Source organism: Coptis chinensis, chromosome 5 (assembly GCF_015680905.1).
Source record: "Coptis chinensis isolate HL-2020 chromosome 5, ASM1568090v1, whole genome shotgun sequence".
NCBI lineage: Eukaryota > Viridiplantae > Streptophyta > Magnoliopsida > Ranunculales > Ranunculaceae > Coptis > Coptis chinensis.
The window spans coordinates 11062750-11085855 of record NC_141460.1 but is presented as its reverse complement, the minus strand read 5'-3'; the positions used below and the strand labels follow the sequence as shown (position 1 = coordinate 11085855).

At 34.5% G+C, this 23106-nt stretch overlaps 1 protein-coding gene across 1 annotated transcript; it reads left to right on the top strand.

Annotated features, from left to right (window-relative positions):
• The first annotated feature begins 265 nt into the window (after positions 1 to 265).
• LOC147496656 (uncharacterized) lies at positions 266 to 1544 on the top strand. Its single transcript, XM_086562628.1, has 4 exons — positions 266 to 811; positions 887 to 1019; positions 1105 to 1215; positions 1315 to 1544. Exons 1-4 carry the CDS (start codon positions 392 to 394, stop codon positions 1542 to 1544), a joined length of 894 nt encoding a protein of 297 aa, XP_086418754.1. The 5' UTR covers positions 266 to 391.
• Positions 1545 to 23106: the final 21562 nt, after the last annotated feature.

Sequence of the window (23106 nt, the reverse complement as noted above, 5' to 3'; positions counted from 1 at the left end):
TCGGTCTCTTGAAGAAGCGATTTGCCTATCTAAGGCATGCAGTTTTCCACGATGTCAAAACACACACAAAGGTTATCCTTGCATGTTGTGCATTGCACAACTTCTTGAAAGAAGAAGATCGATAATACATTGAGTGATGAGGAGCTCAGCGATGATGAGGGAAGAGGTCGACAACTCTCGAATGCTCCAAATATGAATATTGATATGCAGCCAAGCATTGGGTGGACTAATTTTAGGGATGAGTTGTCAATTACAATGTGGGCAGATAACGAGTGATGTAATAGATATTATGATTTTATGAGTGATGTTTTTGTAGTAGACTTATGATTTTATTAGATTGTTTTTGTAATAGACACTATTATGTTTCAACTACTTATAATGTTTTATTCACATGCAATCTTTCTTATTTGTTACCTTGATATGTTACTATGCTATGTTCTTTGTTGGTCATTGCTTCAAACTAGGTATGGCTGGAAAACAGAAAAAAGTTGTGAAAACAAGATCGCCCCAAATTAGATGGTATCCCAACATGGAAGCCATCTTGGTAGAGGTGTTGTTAGAGGAGTTAGCTACTGGGGGCAAGAGGGCAGATAATGGGAGGAAAGAGAGCTTGAAGCGTACTGCTGATGAGATCAATACACGACTTGGAATGAATTGTGTTTCAGACAATGTCAGGTCGAGGTTGAAAACAATGAGACTTGCTTGGCAAGTTACGAAACATGCAATTGATGCTAGTGGGTTTGGTTTGTCTTTCAACAAAGAGACCAAGAGAATTGATGCAGATGAGAATGCATGGGAGAGTTATGTAAAGGTAATAAAATAATCTCATTTTTTTTATAGGATTTGGTTTTGGATGCCATATTAATTGGTATATTGTGGGATTTAGGCTCATCCGTTGGCAAACACTCTCAGGCAGAAATCATTTCCTTACTATGACGAATGTTGTCTCATTTTTGGGAATGATTATGCAACTGGAGAAGGGGGCAATAGTGGGTTCGATGATGACATGGTGGATGGAGGTAAGTTGATTAGATGTAAATAGAGTTGAATTTTGTGTGTCTAATTAGTTTTGAAATTAACTTTTTGTTTCAACTTCTTGTTTAGATGATTCTAGGCAAACCCAAGGAGATGGGGGTGACGATTCTGATGCTAGTGAGTCCTCAGCTATTGGTGCTCCCTCAGATACTGGTGGGGATACTTCTCAAACTTATAGTGGTCCTAGAAGCACTACACCTACTTCTAAGAAGACTAGGAAGTCTCAATTCTTTGAGGATATACCTGAACCCCCTTCATTTAAGGTGTTAACTTAAGCAGTGGCAAAAATTGCCGAGGCCCTCAAACCAGAACCACAAGAAGAAGAAGTAGACCAAATAGATTTGTTGAAGGATGCTTTGCAGTCTCTTCCTGATATGAATCCTGAGCTTTTCTTAAGGTCGCTTGACTTGCTGGTCAAGAATGATAGGCTTATTAAGGTCTTCTTGGGCCTTAAAGAGGATATCAAAGCTTCATGGTTGTTTAGGAGGCTAGAACAAGCTGGACGTTGATTCAACCTTGTTTTTTGGTTTATTTCTATGTTTGAACTATATGTTTTTGTGGGATTGTTGTTAAGTGGTGGACCGATATATTATTGTTAAGTGACATTGATGTTACTTTTGGATATTTTATTGTGTGTTCTTGTTGAGTCTTTGTGTGCGTGTAGTGGGTTGGTGTGTGTGGTAGTGTGTGTAGTGTGTGCAATTAGGTGGTGTGGTGGGTGTGGTGGAGTGGTGGTGGTGTGCTGCTGCTACTGCTATGCTGCGATGGTTGTTTAAGAAGACATCCTATGGATACTATTAAAGTTGAGTTGTATTGTATTTTATTTTATTTAATTTGTATTTTATTTAATTTTTTGTTATACTTCATTGAGTTTGAAAACCAAAAAAAATATCTCCAAAAAATTGAAATATCATTTGCCACTGGAGAAAAACCATGTAAACAAACACTGGCAAACTAAAATTTTCCCACTATAGATTTGTCTGGCAAATTTATAGTGGGAAAACACTGGCAAATCTTATATTTTCCCACTAGAAGTTTGCCAGTTAACAAACACACCCTAAGTAGTTGAGTATTGTTTCCACTTGTGGCATAAGACTAGAGTAAAATTGTATTATATTGTTGTTCATGGAGAGGAAATTTACCTAGAGGAAAGAGAAAAAGAGGATACAGTTTTATTACTTTCGGCGATGTATCAGTTTAATATATATATAGTTTTCTCTTAAACGGACAGACAGTTTATATAGTGTTTTGTACAGTTTATATAGTGTTATATATAAGCTACCCACGAATAAGTTAATAATCGTTAATTATCAAGTTGTTCAAGATACTATATAAACTGTCGGAACGAACATGTTCGTTTAAAAGAAAATTATATATATAATAAGAGTTTACGATAATAAAAACTTCCTAAAATCCCCTCAAGAGATGTTCCGTGGTAAGGCCTTAAGGTCATGTGATACAGCTGTATTAATAATCGAGTAGGGCATTAGGTAATGTGCTTTGCATGTGAGATAGCCATATCATGCCATCATTGATTTTCTATAACATCCGTAAAAGATACTATAGAATATGGTCTATATGATGTTGGGGAGACCCAACAAAACAAGATGAGGACTTTGTGTGTGGATCTAACTATTGGATCTGTGATGGTTCCTAGCTCCATGCCATCAAGTTATAGTACATATATTTGTAGAACTATATAAAAAATTTCTAACTTAGATAAAAATTGTTGTCTTATTTAAGAAAAAATCTAACTGTTCAGAAATGTCGAGTTTTTGCACATATATTTTTATTTATTGAAAAAAAAAACCCAGTGGAACAACACACATTTCCAGGAAACGCCACAAGCATTGTAATCGCCCCCAGATGGAAGAGAGCTAATATATCAATTCGAAAGTACACTTTACCAGATACAAAACATCCAGAAGCTTTTGAAATAATATGCCTAGTTAGATAGGTTCTGACAGTGATACCTCATGACAATATTACAAGTTGGATTTGATCAATAATATATCCTCATACTAACTAATGAGACATAATTAAAATAAGCTATTAAGCTCTCTGCCTCTCTTAGAATTTAGAAGTGTAACAACAAAAATAATTAAATTCAAGTCTGCCTAGTACAAAACATCAATATGGGTTAAGGCAACGCATTAGGATAGTACTATCATAGTGACTCCTTTCTAAGGTTGTGTTAAACGACATGGTGATAGTTATCTTGTAGCCTTCCACAATGACTCTCTCTTTTATATGTCGATCTTCATTGTAAATTATATTTGGTTTCATACTTTTTGTATAAATAACTTCACATCTTTCCATCAGTTATTACTGCAATGTTTGGTTCAAGGAATGTAAAATTTCTAGAAAGCCGTTTCTCTACGAAATCCTTTTCCTCGATTTCGAGTTCCTGAAAAAAAAAATGTCTCTTATTTTCCTTGAACCAAACATATAGCCCAAGTATATTGGACTCCCTAGCAGTAGCTAATCTTCCTATCAATTTTATTTTTCTTCGAACACTCAGTTTCTATCAAGCTAGCTTGATTATACATTTATACCAAATAGCGCCTATAAACAACATCTCGTGACCTATCAAACAAAGAAAGAAAATGACACTTGCATTGCTAGCATTGATATCCTGGTTCAAACTAATTCGCTCAATTTACTTATGCGCAGTGCCGACCTTGAAGCAAAGCGACCCAAGCGGTTGCTTTGGGCCACCAAACCAAAACAAAAAATAGGGGCCACACTATTATCACCATAAAACAATAAACTTTTAATAAAGAGTTCAGTTAGTTGCCCACATATTTAGGACAAAAAATAAACCAACCATATTTAAGAAAAAAATAAACACACGATTTCAATTAATCCCTCAATACTTATTAAACTCTTTGGGCGATACTTATCCCACTCGTTACAAACAATTAAAAAAAACAAAAAACATTAAACCAACTTACAATTAAAAAAACCCAAATTTTTATCTATATCTAAAAAAACAAATAAAACTATTCTATCAAATAACAAAATCACTCACAATCGCCGAGAACTCAACTCCTTATTAAACTCTTTGACAATACTTACCCAACTCATTACAAACAATTAAAAAAAAAACACTAAACCAACTCACAATTAAAAATACCCAAACTTTTATCTATATCTAAAAAAACAAATAAAACTATTCTATCAAATAATTAACAAAATCACTCACAATTGCCGAGAACCCAACTCCTTATTAAACTCTTTGACAATACTTACCCAACTCGTTACAAACAATTAAAAAAAATAAAAAACATTAAACCAACTTACAATTAAAAAACCCTAACTTTTATCTATATAAAAAAAAACAAATAAAACTCTTCTATCAAATAACAAAATCACTCACAATCGACGAGAACCCAACTCCTTATTAAACTCTTTGACAATACTTACCCAACTCGTTACAAACAATTAAAAAAAAATACTAAACCAACTCACAATTAAAAAACCCAAACTTTTATCTATATCTAAAAAAACAAATAAAACTCTTCTGTCAAATAACAAAATCATTTCACTCGCTCTCTTTTGGATTGTATTGAATATCACAAGTTTAAAAAAATTGATAACATTAACGCATATAGGGCTACTATCTATTGTCTTTCTTTAGGCCACCAAAATGTTAGGGCGGGCACTGATCAAGCATTGAAATCAGGTGCAATTTCGGAAAGCATGAATTGGAATTTGAATTATTAAGGAAATTTGATAGTACATTGGGAATTACACCATCGGAAATTGGAGAGATTAGAACCTTGTTCTTATGACTAAGAACAACAACACATTTTTTTATTTTCTTCGCCCAATAAGTTCACACCAATGCCGATAGGAGTAACTTCTGGTTGATCGCCAATAGAATCAATCCAACTCTTCAAATCTTCAGAATTCTGAGAAATTGTGACGGAAATTGAGTACTAACCAAAATGAACCAGGTATTTCATCACCGACCGACTGGGTAGTTTTTGCGTTTCAACATCATACTTATTTCCATACAAAGTAACCACAATCCCTGATTTCTCTACTAACATTTGGTCCCTTTCCTATTTCTTTCCATCTTGTTTCTGACTTCGAAAATTTGGAATTCTCAAATTCCTCTCATCTTTCCGCCATTTTTTCTTTCTTCTAATTCAAAGTTTTGAGTAAAATGTTTCTCTCTCTTTTCGAAAATAGTGACTATATTTATAGACTCACACCTCATAGCCCTTATTTCCTATTGGTTAGATTAGAAACACACGGATCCAACTAAATTTAATCTACGGACCAAAATTTTTATAAAGTTTTAATCTAAGGGGTCATAATTGTTGTTGGCTATTCACACGGATTGAGTCCAATTTTTGAGACCAACTTTCAAGTGACACATCGCACGTAGACACACGTATATTGTGACTAGCACCCGCACCCGCACACACACTCATACTCTTAACTAATATGTACACCTATTTGGGCCATCTCAATTAACCAAATTAGTTAAGCCCATGTACTCTGATTTTTTTACATTCTCTCATGTCCCCACAAATTTTCACTTAAGAGAAACATAGTTAGTGAGTTTTTAAACAAATTGTTCCCAAAATCTCGATGTTAAGAGATTTTTATTGATTTTTTTTTAGATTTTTGTGATGATGGACATCTTTCTATACATTTTTTTTTTCATATTTCTAAATTGCAAATATTTAGTAGAATTTTGTAAGGAATAACAATACTTCATTTGGACATTTTCAATGTACAAATTATTAATTTGATATATGCTTAAAGTAACATTGACATGATGTACAATCACACAATATGATATTTTACGCTTGAATTATTTATGTTTTTTTTTAAAAAATTTCAAATTTTTATCGAATTTTACTTACTTTTTTTATTTCACTTTATTTATTTTTTGCCAAATTGATGCCAAATTCTAAATTTGTGACTATGAAGAGATTAAGTTAATGTCATTAGCATGGTTGATGCAAAAAAAAAAAAAATTTAAAAAAAATTGTTAAAAATGATAAAATTGTACTCACTTCACAATTAAAACTTCAAGCTACTACAAAACTTGTTAAAGTTACATGTCTTAATTACGATTAACTAAATTCATTTCATATAATATTATAACACAATAATAAGGTTGGCAAACTTAAAAAATAATTTATTTTTTAGTGGTGTTTAGTGTATTAATACTAAAATGATATATATTGCAATAGAAATCAATAAATTTATGTGATAAATGTTGAGGGCTTAATAAGGGCCTACAAGGGCCGAGCTTAAGGTAAGGCCTAAACTTCAAATTAAAGTCTTAACCCTTACCATCCCCTCAAAGGCTTGACGGTCTGGTTGCCCTAGCCCACGAACATGTCAAGGCCTTATTTTGAGGGTTTTTTTAGTCCATGGGCAGGGTCAGGGCAGACTAAGGGCTTAAGGGACATTTTGACACCCCTAATGTGAACAACATATAAATGTGTTGATAAAAAATTTAGATGTGATGAGAATCTATATTATAAACTGTTTCGATCAAAAAAATATGGTGAACTATTATTTTATAAATTCATAGAGAAGTGCTAAGTAATGGCGTTTTCTAAAATGTATATAAAGTTGAAGTACATTCTTATAGTGTTTCTTCTAGTAAAGTGGCGATTTTATTTTATTTTTTTAGATTGGAAATCATTCACCGATGCATTGCAATGGACATTCTCTTTTCCATTACTAAGAACTTGATCTGCATGCATCTAGGATTACATCATACATGAAAAGAAAATAAAAAATAACAAAACAGAAAATAAATTGTTGAAAGTTTAACGACATAGTCACAAAAATATAAATGGTTAAACCAACACAAGAAGACTAGAAGTTGGAAAACACACTTTATATTCTACCACGATAGAGCATTACAACTCTCTCACCAAGTTGTTGTTTTCTAGATGCCCATGTACATTCAAGGTTGAAGGTTCAACCAATATATTTATACATAATTAGGTCGGCGGTAAAGAAAACATATCTAGGTAAAAGAAAACTATAATGATTTGATTTGTACAATACTCTTAATGATTGAAATCCTTTTGTCGCTTAGAACTCGCAGTCAATTCCCTCATATATGGTTAGAGGTGCGATTACGTGAAGCTCTATGATAGATGGTTATTTATTTATTTTTATATGTTTTTTTTATTGAAAATGTAATATTTAAAAATATATAATCCTTAATTAGCTGTTTAGTGACCTAATAATTAAGCTTTTATTTTGCTAATATATGGCAAATCAAATCATGGATCCCCCCTCCCCTAAGTGCCTACCGATGATTGATGGGTATCCCACTATACCCATTATAAACTCACTGAGTTGATAGCCAACTGACAAAAAATTCTATTTTAACTCGCCGTGGAACTCATAATTTTAAAAGACCTTCAAGAGATTGACGTGACATTTTTTGAAACTTGAAAATGAGCGGACCTCAAAATTCACATTTTTGTTTTCTTTGCCGCCATTTCTTCGCAATTTCTCTCTAATTTGAAGAAGGGTAAGTAGTCAGCAACAATAATTATTTTCTTATGATTACATTTAATTGATTGTTTCTCGCCTTGGTATTTGACAAATTGAATTCTAATATCATAATTGTGTTTAAATAATGAGTTTTTGGCATACTATTTGTTATGGTGTAATCAGAAGAAAAGAATTATTTCTACCCGCAATTACACCCTCCCTAGACCAGTGAACTGAGAATATTGTCCAATCGTGAAACCCAGACAAAGTACAAAGATGCTAGGTTCTAAGGAAGACTCTACGTACATCCTACTCATGTGATCTTCTATAATATAAACCGTTTCATTGAGATGTTTTCATCGAAAATTTTTATACATTAAATTTTTGTTTTATATATTCATATTTTATTTCTTTGTTGGATGATGATGTTTTCTAAAATGTATATAAAATCGAAGTAAATTGTTCTATTGTTTTGTCTAGTAAAGTGACGATTTCATTTTAGTGTTCATCGTTGGAATCATTCAATGATGCATTGCAATGAACATTATCTCTTCCATTACAGATAACTTGATCTACATATACGACAACGTACTACACCATGTGTGGGAAAAAACAAAAACAAAAAAAATGAAGAAGCTTAAAGTAAATTGTTGAAAGTTTAATGACACAATCACAGTAAATAAACTTTTAAACCAACGCAAGAAGACTAGAAGTTGGAAAACACAATTTATCTTGTACCACACGTATAATATTACAACTCTCACATTAAGTTGTTGTTTTATAGATGCACACACAGGGTAGGTTGAACCACTACATTTATATATGATTAGGTTGGTAGAAAAGATCGACATATCTAGATAAAAGAAAATTATAGAGATTTAATTTGTACAAATTTTTAAATATTGAAATCTTTTTATTGCTTAGATCTCGGAATCATTTTCATCGTATATGGTTTTATATGGTTGGAGGTGTGAAGCTTCGATGTGATGGTTTAGTGAGAATGAAGAGTGTAAGATGGAAATAGATACACCGATTTGGTTGCCTACATAACCAAACTTTGGTGGGGATCAAGTCATGTCATAGTTCTCTTTTTTTCCCCCGCCCCCCAATTTGCCACCCACCCTATCACTCCAAGAAGAACCCACTAATCCCTAATCTATTCCTTTATGTGTGTACCTTGCTTATAATCTTCATCCTGGCCCTCCAGAACCCCAAACTTTTGGTGTCCAGCTATCCAACCAATGAGAAAGAAGCATTTGAGGAGTTGTTTGCAAATTAAAATTTTTATAGTTTTCTAAATTAAACACTAGCCCCTTCCCCACTTTGTGGAATCTCCCGAGATATTCTCTCTAGTTGTTACTAGGAAAATTGCAAAACTATACAATCAGAATAGGGAAATAACCCCGCGGAAGGAAATATAACTACCTTCATAAGATATGTCTTCTTCCTTCTTCTTCCATTAAACAATCAAAAAAAAAAAAAAAAAAAAAAAAAAAAAAAAACTGATAAAAAAATGACTATACAAAGGACTGAGTAAGGCTTGTAAAGAAGTGTTAGTTTAAATTTATATCATCTTTGCAATCTTATATGTTTTAAAGATGAACTGATTATATTGGTTTGAGTGATTCCTACAAGAGATTGCAAAATCATACTAAGGTACGGTATTGCTATGATTCAGTATACATAAATCCACCAACTTATATATGTTGAAGTAGCGCAAAGTCGTAAACCATCACTAGTATAGGTTTGGCGAATTTTCAGATCAATTTGTCTGGTGCACAATACAACAATGGGTAGTTTATGGTTACCTCAAGCATTCCAACCTTCTAGGAAATAACAAGGGTATCTCCAGAGCAGTAGGAATAGAATAAAAAAAAAAAACCCCAATTGTTTCTACTTTGGTTTGATTCTATGGGCATTTCCTTTGAATATAAGAGCTCCTAATCTCATGCTCTTCATACTCTGCTTTGTTTTCAGGCGACATGGATTGATTCAGGGAAGAAGATGTTTATTCGTTGGTTCCTTTTTTTTTTATTTCCTATATCGTGGTTTATTTGGACATCTGATCTTTTGGAAACCAACTATAGAAAATCTCGGGAGATTCTACAAATTGCTAGTGTTTAATTTAGAGAACTACATAAAATTTTATTTGTAAACAACACCTAAAATGCTTCTTTCTCATTGGTTGGATAGCTGGACACCAAAAGTTTGGGACATCAAAACTGGGTTCTGGGCCTCCACTAGCCCGAAATTTTATGTTTTATTTATTTTGTACTTTGGTTGAACTTGCTTCTTGCGTAGATGAACGTTAAAATTACATTTGCGTACATGAGTGTTGAACTTGCTTCTTGAAATAATACATTTGCTACGGTCAAAATTCTTAGGAAACTATGCAAGGGTTTATAACGACCGTGGCTAAAAATACCAGGAATTCGTGGGAAAAAGTCGATTTTCTTGTAGTGAATAAAAAGTGCACTTATTACTTTTTATTCAAATGTACTCTTAGTATTGTGTCGTGATGAAGTTAACATAAAAAAAAATGGATCTTTAGCTCAAAAAGGTAGAGTGTTTGGGAGAAGAAAACTAAACATTAGCATCCCAAGAAGATGGTGGTTCAAATCCACCAAGATTCTTTTATATATATCTAGTTTTATTATCGTAATATCGTTTATCAGGAGTACACTGGATACTAAATGTCAAATTAATTATTTTTGTATTTAGTGAAATTTGTATATTGTTAGAATGTCAGTCCAAATATTGATTATTTCCAATGTCAAATGAGCATAACATTTTCATGTCGTTGTAGTAGTACTTCACAATGCAACTAACAACCATGTTGCAATATAGTTGATAGTGCAACATCCACGTTGCAGTGGGAGTTAACAGTGGTTGTTGCAAACTTGCAGTAGTAATTGACTCTGCAACATGGATGTTGTGTTGCAGTAGTAAATCACAGTGCAACATCTATGTTGTAGTAGAGTTGACAGTGTAATATGGATGTTGTGTTGTAGTAAATCACAATGCAACATCTATGTTGTAGTAGAGTTGACAGTGCAACATCCATGTTGCAGTGGGATATTAGACAAGAACTATGTATGAGACCTACCTTGTTCTCAAACATAATTACACTAGAAAAAAAATCAGTCGTTAGACTTATGCAAGTGTTGTACAAATGCTTGGGTAAGTAGTAATTCACAATGCAACCAACATCTATATTGTAGTCGTAATTCACAGTGCAACATCCATGCTGCAGTGGGATATTAGACAAGAACTATGCATGAGACTTAATTTGTTCTCAAACATAACTACACTAGATACAAAATCAGTTAAACTTACGCAAGTGTTGTACAAATGCTTGCGGGTAAGTAATAATTCACAGTGCAACATCCATGTTAGTTGCAATAGAGTTGACAATGCAACATTCATGTTGCATTATCGTAATTCATAGTGTAACATCCATGGGGATGTTGTAGTGGTCATAATTTACAGTGCAACATCTATGTTGCAGTGAGATATTAGACAAGAACTATATATGCATGAGACTTACCTTGTTCTCAAACATAACTACACTAGATACAAAATCAGTTAGATTTACGTAAGTATTGTACAAATACTTGGGCAAATAGTAATTCACAGTGCAACATCTATGTTTCAGTGGGATATTAGACAAAAACTATGCATGAGACTTAACTTGTTCTCAAACATAACTACATTAGATACAAAATTAGTTAGACTTACACAAGTGTTATACAAATGCTTGGGTAAGTAGTAATTCACAGTGCGCAACATCCATGTTGCAATAGAGTTGACAATGCAATATCCATGTTGCAGTCGTAATTCACAGTGCAACATCTATGTTGCAGTGGGATATTATACAAGAACTATGCATGAGACTTACCTTATTCTCAAACATAACTACACTAGATACAAAATCAGTTAGACTCACCCAAGTATTGTACAAATGTTATCAATTGTACATATATATATATATATATATATCAAAACCATATTTTTTTAATAATCCAAAACTACTAGTAATTTGATCCAGATGGATTCGAACCATCACCCTCACACTTAATGAGCGCTCTTCCAATTTGAGCGTATGGATCATTTTATTATACTCACACATACTAATGCGAATATATAATGAGTAGACAAATTAGTTGCAAAGATATTGATTAAAATAGCGACAGAATCAGTTGCACTATTAAAGGATCCAAACATGGGAGATTCTACAAATGAAAATTTGTACATGAGGAAGGTACTTGTAACAACACAAGGAATAAACTAAGAAAAGCAAAAGCCTACTATTTTTCCTAGTATAAAACCTAAAAGAGCAAGTAGATCGAGATGTTAGCATAAGTGTGCCTGAGATAGCAGAAGTGACAATGACTCCAAAGTTCGAAAAAAAATATTTCTTGCAAGTGCAATCATAAGTACTTCGTAATGAAAATGAGAAGTCCACTTTTCAAATATTAAATAGAGTTTTCATTACTAAATATGCAAACTACACTCTTAATGGAAACTTCAAAGAAGTTGATTATTTGGTTTATGCAAAGTAGAGTTCTCATTGTTCAATATGCAAACAATACTCACTCAATTGTTTTATTTGCCTTCTCTATGCCAATTACTTTTTTGAAGGTTGCCCACCCACTTTACAAAACTAAACTCATCGTATCCAACCACATTTCATAAGTTGTGGATACGAACACAATACGAACAAACTCCATATAGAAAGCGGCTCCACCAAAGCTCGTACATAAAATTTCTTTCAACTCACCCAAAATCCAACTTTTAGTAGAAACTTTGTAAAGCAGGTACCATCAATGTACTTGAACTTCCTCCAAATCAATAATCCAAAAGCCCAGGTATTACTTCAAGTGAGCTAACGGAGTAACGGTAAAGGGCCAAATAGAAAACTGGAGTAACATTAAAATTGTTCTATAAATCTATAACCCAAGCCTCTAGCCTCGAATTTTCTAAATCGGGTCGGGTCATCAGGTAAAAAAACTACTATGATTTTCTCTACAATTCCTGAAACAATTAGAACGCGCGTATTTCATTTAGCTCTATGTATAAATGAAAATAACAAACAACCACACACTTGCAAAACTAAAAGTAAAATAAAAATAAAAAAATGATTACCTATACTTGAGATTAGTGGTAGCAACATCTTCTTTAGTCTCATTAGCAGAAAACAACTCGAGTTTATTTACCATATCCTCACACTTGTGCATAACTTCCACACCCTTTTTCAACATGTCCTATAGAACCCAAAATTAACCCAAACAACAACAAATTCTTAATTAATATAAAAACTACAACTAATTATAATTAAAAAAACAAAAAAGTTATTATCTTGTTGATAGTGGAATTAGATGCCATGGTATGTATTTGGAACGCTTGTTCGAGCAACGCTGATAGCGGTAACTCATCAAAATTTAATTCCCCCATTCTTAACCCAACTACAAAATCAAAATTAGATCTATGGCAAATAAACATATGAATCTTGCATTGACATATTCAAAATGTTAAAAGTTAAGGTTTAGCTTGAATACCTTTGTACTTCTTTATGAAATAAATAAATAAGGCAACCTGATGATCCTACCTGGCCTGCAAACGAGAGAGAGAGAGAGAGAGAGAGAGAAAAAGAAGAAGAAGAAGAAACACGAAGGTATATGAATAACTAAATTGAGGAGTAACAAATTTAATATAAAAGGGTATAGACAGTATTTTAAAAAAATAAATAAGGCACGTTTGGTTTTTTCTCGCAACTAAGCGAAACTGGAACCTTTATTTCACACTTAAAAAAATTAGGTGGCTTTAGTTGTAATTGTCAAAGTTAATGGGTTTTAGGCTAATAAAGATCGGAATTAGTGTTTTACCCCGGTTTTATGTAGAAGTATATTATCTTAGGGGTTGTTTGTTTTTTTTAGTTTCAGCATTCAGCACCTCTGAAACTTAAGTTTCAGCATTTAGTAACACAAATTGTTGTTTGTTTTTCTAAATGGTTTAAGCGTTCAGCGACTAAATTGGACTTCAGCCTTCCGCGCTAAAGTTGCTCCTGAGTGCTAAATTGAAGTGGCTGAAGGTGACGAGTACCAGTCTTACCCTTTGTTTAATTTCTCATCTTCATGCTTTGGCCTCCAAACCTGCGATCCAGGAAAAACCCATCCAATATTTTCATTTTCAAATCATTGTCGAGAGCTTGAGAGAGATAAGAGAGAGAACTTCTCTAATAGCCGATGGAGAGAAGATGGAGAGATTGAATAGAAGAATAGGAGGAAAAATAAATTGAAGGAGCAAGTTATCAAAACTGATTGGGAATAGGTTAAAGACAATGTGTATTACCCAACTTTTAAAAGATTTGATGTGGTGGTACCAAGTCTAGACAAAAGTAAATGTGTTGTTTGGTATTCTGTTACAACAAACTTATAAATGCCCATTTGTTTTTCTCATTTTAGACAATCAAAGTAAAAGTAAAACAAGAAAACAAACCCATCACATCTATTTGATTATGATCACAAGCTCATGCACCCAAGGTGAATCATGTTGAAAATTATGTGGAGGGAAGTTTATAACATCAATAAGTTTGTGTTCAAAATTGATAACAGGGGTAAAATTGTCCAAATGATTTATATTCAGCATTCAGAGACAGATCATTCTGACAGAAAACAAACATGTTTTTCAGAGTTCAGCAATCAGCATTCAACATTCAGAGGGTGGGCAATTTTGTATTCAGCATTCAGAGGCTCAAAAAACCCTTATTCTTATTCGAATAAAACTGCACTTATTCTTGTTCTTATTTTTAATGGGGTTGTTCTTATTCTTATTCGAATGCACTATCTTGGATATTTACTCATGGGCCTATTAAATATCTCAAAAAATGTGCATGATCAAAAGTGCAAGTGTCAATTGTGGCGTTCAAGCTCTTCCACCTATGATCTCTCTACCAAATTAATAACAACACTTACCAAGAGAAAGTAGTCCTATTTATATCCCAGTTTCTACGCACTCTGCATTTCCATAATTGCAAATTGATAAAGAGGAAATATATATACTAGCCTAGTAGTTGCAATGGAGAGGACAACAGTGGTCGTTCCAAAAGAACACGAATTGGATACCGAGCTCACGAAGTTCTTACACTTACTGAGTTCTTTAGGGAGTATTGTTGGTCTAGAAATAAAGTTGTCTCATGGGAGCAAGGTTCCAGTGCTAGCACTTGCCGCTAGAAAGCATTGCATTATCATACGGCTTCTGCACTTCAAACAAATACCAACTTCTTTGTTTAATTTTCTTGCTCTCTCTCTCAGATGACTTTTGTTGGTGTGGGGATCAAGGATAGTGTGGAAAGACTTACTCGTGATTATGGGCTAGAATGTAGAAATGCAATTGATTTGGGGGACTTGGCTGCTTCTATTCTTGAGAAGCCTCGCATGAGGGGTTGCGGATTAGGGCAGTTGATTGCTGAAATATTTCTACACAATAGTGCATTAGACTCCGTGCCGATCATTAGATGATGGAATGAATTGGATCTCAATGAAAGGCAAATTATGGAAGTCCAAGTATCAGCTTTTTGGTCTTTTGTTATAGGTAACAGACTATACGGTGGATTATACTACGACCCTAGTATAAGCAGTGGGGGCATGAGCGGAGGAGATGGAGAATTGGAGATGAAGATTGAAAGAGTTACTGATGAAGAGAATAAAGAGTGGATAAAATGAGGACAGTCAGACAGAAACCAACCAAATGACATTTTGGGCCACATACCCCCCACCCTTCGTTTACTTGAATATATGATATTATCGCAATATATCGTAATATATCGCTACATCTATTGAGTTCTCTCTAAAAAATATATGATATTATCCGCGATATGAATGTAATCTAGTGTAATTATCGTCGACATCTCATACAATATTGCAATAAATAGAGATACATTGATAAATCGCAATATATCCCTTAACTTTGGCACTTTGCCTCCTAATTCCAGCATTTCAAGATATAAGCCACAGAGAACAGGCCCATAGGACAGAATTGGGGATTAATTTAGCTTCTAGTTTAGGTCGGCAAATAATTATGGCTTAAGAACAAACCAGATTGACCATTGCTGAAAGACGATATTACCCTCATTTAAGTTTTTATCAGTTAAATCAAAATCAAAATATTGTGGCCAATCGGGTTCGAACTTGTGGGGAAAACTCCCACGTGACTTTTCAAATTTTCTTTTGACCACCCTAGCACACTCACATTTTATGTTAAGACTAACATAAAAAATTTAATTTACTTCATGTTGTACACATGCATAATGGTGTTTGCATGTTTGTTGGACACATGCATACTAGTGTGTGCATGTTTGTTGCACACATGCATAATGGTGTGTGCATGTGTGGCATACACATGCATAGTAGTGTTTGCATGTGTGTTATGCACATGTATACATATGTATAGTAGTGTTTGCATGTACACATGCAGAATGATGTTTGCATGTGTATTATACACATGTAGTGCATATCATACATGCATAGTAGTGTTTGCATGTATATCGGAGAAGGTCATAATTGGTATTAATAAAAAATAACTTGCTGACGTCAGCCCAAAAATGTCCTTATAGCGAAATTATTAATGATAGATGCTGATGTTAGCCCATTTTTGTCCTAAAACCATAGTTACTGTTCATCCAGGCCTAAAACTAGGGGTGCAGACGAATATATTCGGATATGGCTATATCCGAATCCGAATCCGAACTTGTGCACTCATATCCGAATTCGACAGATGTACGAAAATAGAATCCAAATCCGAATCCGAATCGGATATCGGATATTGGATAATATCCGATCCGATCAAATAAATCACAAAAACTCAAAATAAGATTAAAATTAATAAAACTCCAAAGTCAGACATGCCAATTCATTCAAGTAAGGAAACTAAATTATTAACAGTGCAAGAACAATTACGATAACAAGATCTAGATTGTGGAAATCATGTGAACTGGCTTCACCTCCACTTTCTGCAAGTAGTAACTCTTTGATGGTATTTTATTATTATTGAATATGCTGATGGTGATGATATCCTAGTTTTATTTTAAAAACATTTGGAAGGATTCATCAATGAACTAGATCTAGACTTGTTTGCTATGGTTCTTGTTACTGATAGGTTGAGAATTTGATAGAGGAAGAAGAGGTGGGTGTATTTGATTCGCACGTGGAGATGGAGAAAAAGGATGACGTGCTGTCGTGTTGCTTTGAGAACTTCAGAACTTGAGGAAGAAGGAGATGGAGTGGTGTACTGGCATATTGAATGAACTTCACACTTTCTCTTTTAGTCATATTATTATATGGGTAATTTCCTGAACAGGACCGTGATAATGCACATTGTGCTTCAACCGGACACGCCCTTTAATTTTGACTTTTTCAACGACATCTTTACTATTTTACCCTTGCATGTAACATTCTCTCTCCTCCTACAACACTCTCTTTCCTACTGCAAGACTCTCTCTCCTTTTTGTACTTTTGATGTTGACATAAGCATTTATGTGACCCATTAGATCATCTTAGAGTTATGTACAAGCAATTAGTGATCGTTAGATTTTGACCAACACAGAAACAAAACGTGGTAGTCGTTTACCCTTGTACAATTAGCTATCAATTGAATACAAGAGTAGCAATTTACATATCTACTATCAACAAGAATTTTGCTGTGTCCGCATAAACATGAAAGACAGCTCATACCTCAATTTTTGTGCCAAGCTCAAAAAGTTTGTACAAAGCTCGAAAGTTTCTATTTTTTTCTTTTTCCTCTTGATTGTCTTCTCCTCCTTTTCAATTTTTTTAAGGTTTGTCATGGAGGAGAACAACACAAGCCTCGATAATGGTATAGTTCTTATTGTTTATTGATTTGTTTTGTTGTCTTCAGTGTTGGTTTGTTTGTAGCTGCTACTGTTGGGTTGGGTTATTGTTTTTACGTGGTAGTATAAGGTATGTTGTTTTAAAGTTGGGTATAAGGTTCCATGCTTCTATTTACCGTTTCCATGTTGATTTTATTGTTATTGATATGGTTTTAATATAAGTGCAGTCATAAATGTAGAAGAATAAATAATAAATGTGAGAACTTTATTGGTATCTCATTAAAAGCACATATTTTTATAGTAATGACTTTGTATTTTTGTAGGTTCCTCATTTGATATGTTTATTTGTTATGATGGGGAGATGAAAGCTGACAAGCATGGTGTAATAAAGTATATAAGTGGCGAGGTGAAACTGAGAGTGTTTGATGTGGATGTTTCCTTCGAAAGATTCATGTGTTTTGTGGAAGGTGTGTCCTCGCTCAAGAGATCGACTTTTTCTGTGAGGTATTTGATGAACAAGTCCCCCTGTAGAATCGATGAAGAAATCGATTGCGTGAACATGATTAAGAAGTAGAAGAAGACTCCAAGCAAAGCAATGAGAGTTTGGGTTCTCAATGAAGCAACAGTTATCACACCAAATGGTCGGGGAGCAAGAGGAAGTAGAAGATCAAGTGGTGTACCTAGTGTGATGAATAAAAAAGTTTGTACTAAGTTGTTTAAACAAGAAGTGGCAAGAGGGACTTCTCCTAGATCAAGTGGTGGAAAAGCTAGTATGAAGAATAAACAAGTTTGTAATTAGCTGTTTAAAGAAGAAGTGCCAAGAACTGCTTCTCCTCGATCAAGTGGTGTACAAGCTAGTATGAAGAATAAACAAAAACTGCCAAGAACGGCTTCTCCTCGATCAAGAGGTGGACAACCTACTATGAAGAATCAAGTATGTACTAAATTGTTTAATATAGAAATTGGAGGAATTGCTTCTCCTAGAAAACAATCTCTTTTGAAAGAAAAGGTGCTAGCTCGACAGAAACGTTCATTCGACCTTGTGAACAAACCAATACGTAAATGAGAAACTTGATTTACGTTATAGTTATTTAATTACTTCCAGTACATGCTTTTGTTGCTGACAGTTATGAATGTTTTGTTTACTAGACAATCCACTTGAACAACTGTCAACTAAGACTCGTCAACTGGATGATGTAGAGATTCATGAGGTCAATGAAAGGGTCCCACATAGCTTTTCGACATTCCAAAAGGTCATGGGAGGTGAGGATTGGCCAACATTATGTAAAAGTGTAAAAGAATAAGTTACTGATATTGCTTATCTAGTTACTGATTGTTTCATCATTACCGTTTTAGATTTATTCCACAAGGGAGGCTCAATTGAAGTTGGATCTTCAGGGAGAAAAGAAGCAATCATACCGCCATTAACCAATATTAAAGGTGTGCGGTTTTTGTCTTTCAAGGGGTAATATAGTATTGTTGCTAATAGTCAATGCACTAATAGTTGACTTATTGTAGAGGAATTGAATGCGGGTGATGATCCGCCTAGCGCTACAGGTGATGATCAATCCGACTATGATGACTTTGATTCCCAAAATCCGTATGGAGATACAGTTGACATTCCTGAAGAATACGTAATTGCGAGTCCCCAGATTAACGACGAGTTTGAGGATAAGTGTCAAATTGAAGATGATGATGAAGTTCAAATAGTAAATGACGGAGTAGTTGAAGAAGGTGGTGCGGCAGAAAGTGTGGTAGTTGATGATGATGATGGTGATCCAATTCAAGTATTGCATGGAGATGATCCTGATTGTTGGTCGACTCCAAACCGTAGTCAAGAGTATTTATGGGGGGACACACCTATGACAGTAGTAAATGATGGTGAAGGAAAAGTGAGATTGATTTTGAAATGCAAATAATGGTTGATATTATGCTGTTTGGTGCTAAAGATCTGAATTGAAAAGACCTACGTCAAGGATATGATCCTCGATGTGGCCAGAGTCCAAAAACCCCTACAAATCATACAAATCAAAGGGAGGTTCCAATCCTTGTAATGTGGGGTTGAAGTGTGTTTCCCCTAAAGTAGGTCAGCACTACGCTACTTGAGATGATCTCGTGAAAGACATGAAATCTTATGCAATTGCACACATGTTCAATTTGCATCGTGTCAATACTAACGCCTAAAAGGTGGTGATAAAGTGTAAGACAACGGACTGTCCATTTCATTTATATGCAAAACCAACGTCTGGGTCTGATATATGGGTTGTGGTCACTTTTAGAGAGGCACACACTTGCGCACAAGATAATGCTATTTCAACAAATCCACAAGCTAACGCAAAGTGGGTTTCTGAAATTATTAAGTTGAAACTTAGGGATAATGAGGAATTGACTGCAAAGAACCTGCAGTTGGAGGCAAAACATGCACACCTAATTGAAGTATCTTATAAAGTTGCTTGGAGAGCTAAGAAAATTGCAATGGAAAAGGTAACTCTGTTGTAACCATTAGCAAGTCATTAGCTAAATGTTAGCTATATGTAACTACATCTACAATATCCCTTCTATTTTTGTTATTTTTTTATGCATATAAGGGGAAGCTTCAGTCAATTGTACCAGATGTTGCCAACTTATTTTAAAGAACTTAAGAAAATTGATCCAGATTGTCACACTGATCTAATAACAACAAGTGAGCACAAGTTTGAGTGATTGTTTGTAAGTTATGGCGTGACTGTCTGTGCGTACAAAAGGTGCCTTCGTCCTTTGATAATGATCGAAGGAACTTTCATGAAGGGTAGATACAAGTCCGCCATCCTCTCTACTCTTGCTGCTGATGGACATAACCACTGCTTTCCAATTGCGGTTGCCGTGGTCCCAAAAGAGAACAATGAACATTGAGATTGGTTTCTTGAGAAATTAAGGGATGTTGTCGTTGGTTCCACAGATAAGTTCGTGCTTTTATCTGATAGGCATGCAAGCATTCTTTAGGGCGTGCCAAAAATCCTCCCAAATGCTTTCCATTGCTTTTGTGCACAACATATCTCTAACAATGTCAGTAAAGAAAAGACCGAAGGGTGGGTTAAGGAGGCAGCAGAAACTTATGACAAAAGTGAATTTTTTAGAATCATGAGCCGCATTTGGTATAGCGACAATAAAGGATACGAAAAACTTATTAAGATTCCAAAGGAAAGCTGGTCATTTGTGTTTGCTAAAATGAGAAGGTATGACATTTGTTACACAAATCATATAGAGAGCTGGAATAAGATGATTTTGCCTGAGCGAGCTATGCCAATTACTTCTCTGCTAAATGGAATTCGGATGAACATAATGAGACACTTTTATAACTATCGGGTGATGGCATCAAAGATAAAGACAAAGCTAACCAGTTCACCTGAGGAGGTAATCATTTTCTCCCGATATGTTAGTCGACTATTCACAGCATTAAGGGCTAGTGAGTATGTCTACTCGATTACCAGCTTAGAGTGTACCGATATGGTAGACCTACTTAATAGATGTTGTAGTTGTGGTTTCTTTCAACAAGCAAGTCTTCCATGCAGCCATGCGATGAAGGCCATCGATGATGCTAAGTTCAGTGTGTATGACTATTGCCTGCCATGGTACTTGAAGGAAACAATGATGGATACCCATCAAGAGAACTGGACACCTTTGAAAGGAAAAGAACAGTGGCATTGGTTAAGTGATTGCATCATGGTCCGTCCTCCTGTAGATGAGGTAAAGCCTGGATGGCCGCAAAAGAAGATAAAACGATCTAAAGGGGAGGGTGTTCCAGTGCAAAGAAGAAGATGTAGTCATTGTGGTGGCCTTGGACACAACTGTGCAACCTGCACTACTTCGACTGATGATACTATTTGGATTGACTTTTCAACTGGAGTTCCACCAAATTTTAGCAATGAAGACTTCATCTGAAGAAACCTTTAGCTACACGCTCATTAACTGTCAACATGTTTTGTTTTTTTTGGAAATCCGACTCCCACTAACAAAATGTTTTTGGTTACTTATGTTATATTTGGATATACTTATGCTTTGGGATTTCTGTACGTGCTTTGTGAAGTGGAAGGTTCAGCCATCTGCACTGGTAGCAACTATGCTTGTGGACCCGGCCATTTTGTTTTTAAATCTAATGAAATTGCAATTTATGTTCCTATACTACTCCTATTGTATTTTCTCAACAACCGGAGTAACACTTTCTTTATCGTGACTCCCTTGACCTTCTTCTTCATCAATACAAACAAAACCTTGGCATGACTGAGCCTTGGTTAATACTGACACGTGCCAATTAAAACAAAGAATAAAGTAATTACAGCTAATGAACTTCAATTAATGCTTGCGATCATGTGTCACTTATTTTTTCCCGCCCAAACTAATTTCTTCTTCTCAGTAATTTATTAATTTACCAACATATTGCCAGGTTATAACTATCATCAACCCTTTACTGATGTTCAAAACACTTACTCCCTTTTTATTTAAACAATTAATATTCTAATTTTCACATAAAAAATATCAAAATTGTTGTTATATTACACTAAAGGCCGGTGTTAAAATGCGGAACAAGTTATTGAAAAGTTGTATCCCAAATTTACTACCTCATAAACAAATGTTTTTATTTATTGACATATTGTATACCATTGACTATCAATAACTAAGTAAATATGTGAAGGCCAATTCGATGGCAAAAGTTGCATTTATAAGGAAACATTTTCCCGCCAATTGCTTTCCCTCTCAAAAGAATTCTCGCCAACTTTTTCCCATCAAAGTTAGCATCACAAGGGTGGGCTGGAAGTGTCATTCTTAACTGTCAGAACTGACATCCTAAGATGTATCTTATATCAACAACACAAAAACTTTAACTTTGATACTATACGAAAATACTCCTATCCAAGAATAACACTATTTTCGTTGGCATCACTGTACCAATCAAATAGACAATAATATATATAAAGTTAGAAATTGGCATGCATATTAAGATGTCTGATACATCAGCAACTTAAGCCATAAACAAGCGCACAATTAAAACTATCAGGTTCAATTAAATAAACATTCATAACTTATGTACAAAATAGTATTATCCAATTACAAGTGAAACAATTCAAAAGTTTACTTCAAGCTAGGCTAAAAGTGTAGCATTTAATTATACATAATGAAGTTTAAAAGAAGTAACTGGCATCCTAAACTGTATCGTATATTAGTAACTCGCAATGACCTAGTTCTCTTGTGGGCCTAAAGTGTAGCATTGTGGGCCTCTTCCTGAATACCATCTTCATCGTTGTTCCCCTAGCTTCTCAGTACCATCTTCACCAGTGTTCCCATCATGCTCACTTAAAGCTTAAGCATTGTTCCCCATTTGCTCAACATTCTCTTGGGCAATGCACACCTCCTTTTGATTACCATCTTAAGCATTGTTCCCCTTTTTCTCAACATTCTCTTGGGCAATGTCTACCTCCTTGTGACTACTATCTTCAGCTTTCTTCACCTCTTGCTTAACATTTAATTTGTTGGGCAATGTTGTCCACGTCCTTTTGACTACAAGTTCACCATGCAACAAATATCATATATAAGTGACAAACAATGCCTAAATATGTCACAGTTCAACAAATCATTACTTAAAACACTCACACAATCACCACCAGTTCAGTTCCCAAAACTCTAAAAGTGGCTGACCTATATTTCGAAAGTAGCTACCATATATATATATATATATATATATATATATATATATATACATTACA

What these genes read in the sequence shown, in the direction of transcription:
- LOC147496656 (XM_086562628.1), top strand. Translation starts at nt 392, where the DNA reads ATGCAATCTTTCTTATTTGTTACCTTGATATGTTACTATGCTATGTTC. An exon ending in CATGGGAGAGTTATGTAAAG is followed by an intron (nt 812 to 886) that starts GTAATAAAATAA and finishes TGTGGGATTTAG; the next exon opens with GCTCATCCGTTGGCAAACAC. An exon ending in TACTTCTCAAACTTATAGTG is followed by an intron (nt 1,216 to 1,314) that starts GTCCTAGAAGCA and finishes TAACTTAAGCAG; the next exon opens with TGGCAAAAATTGCCGAGGCC.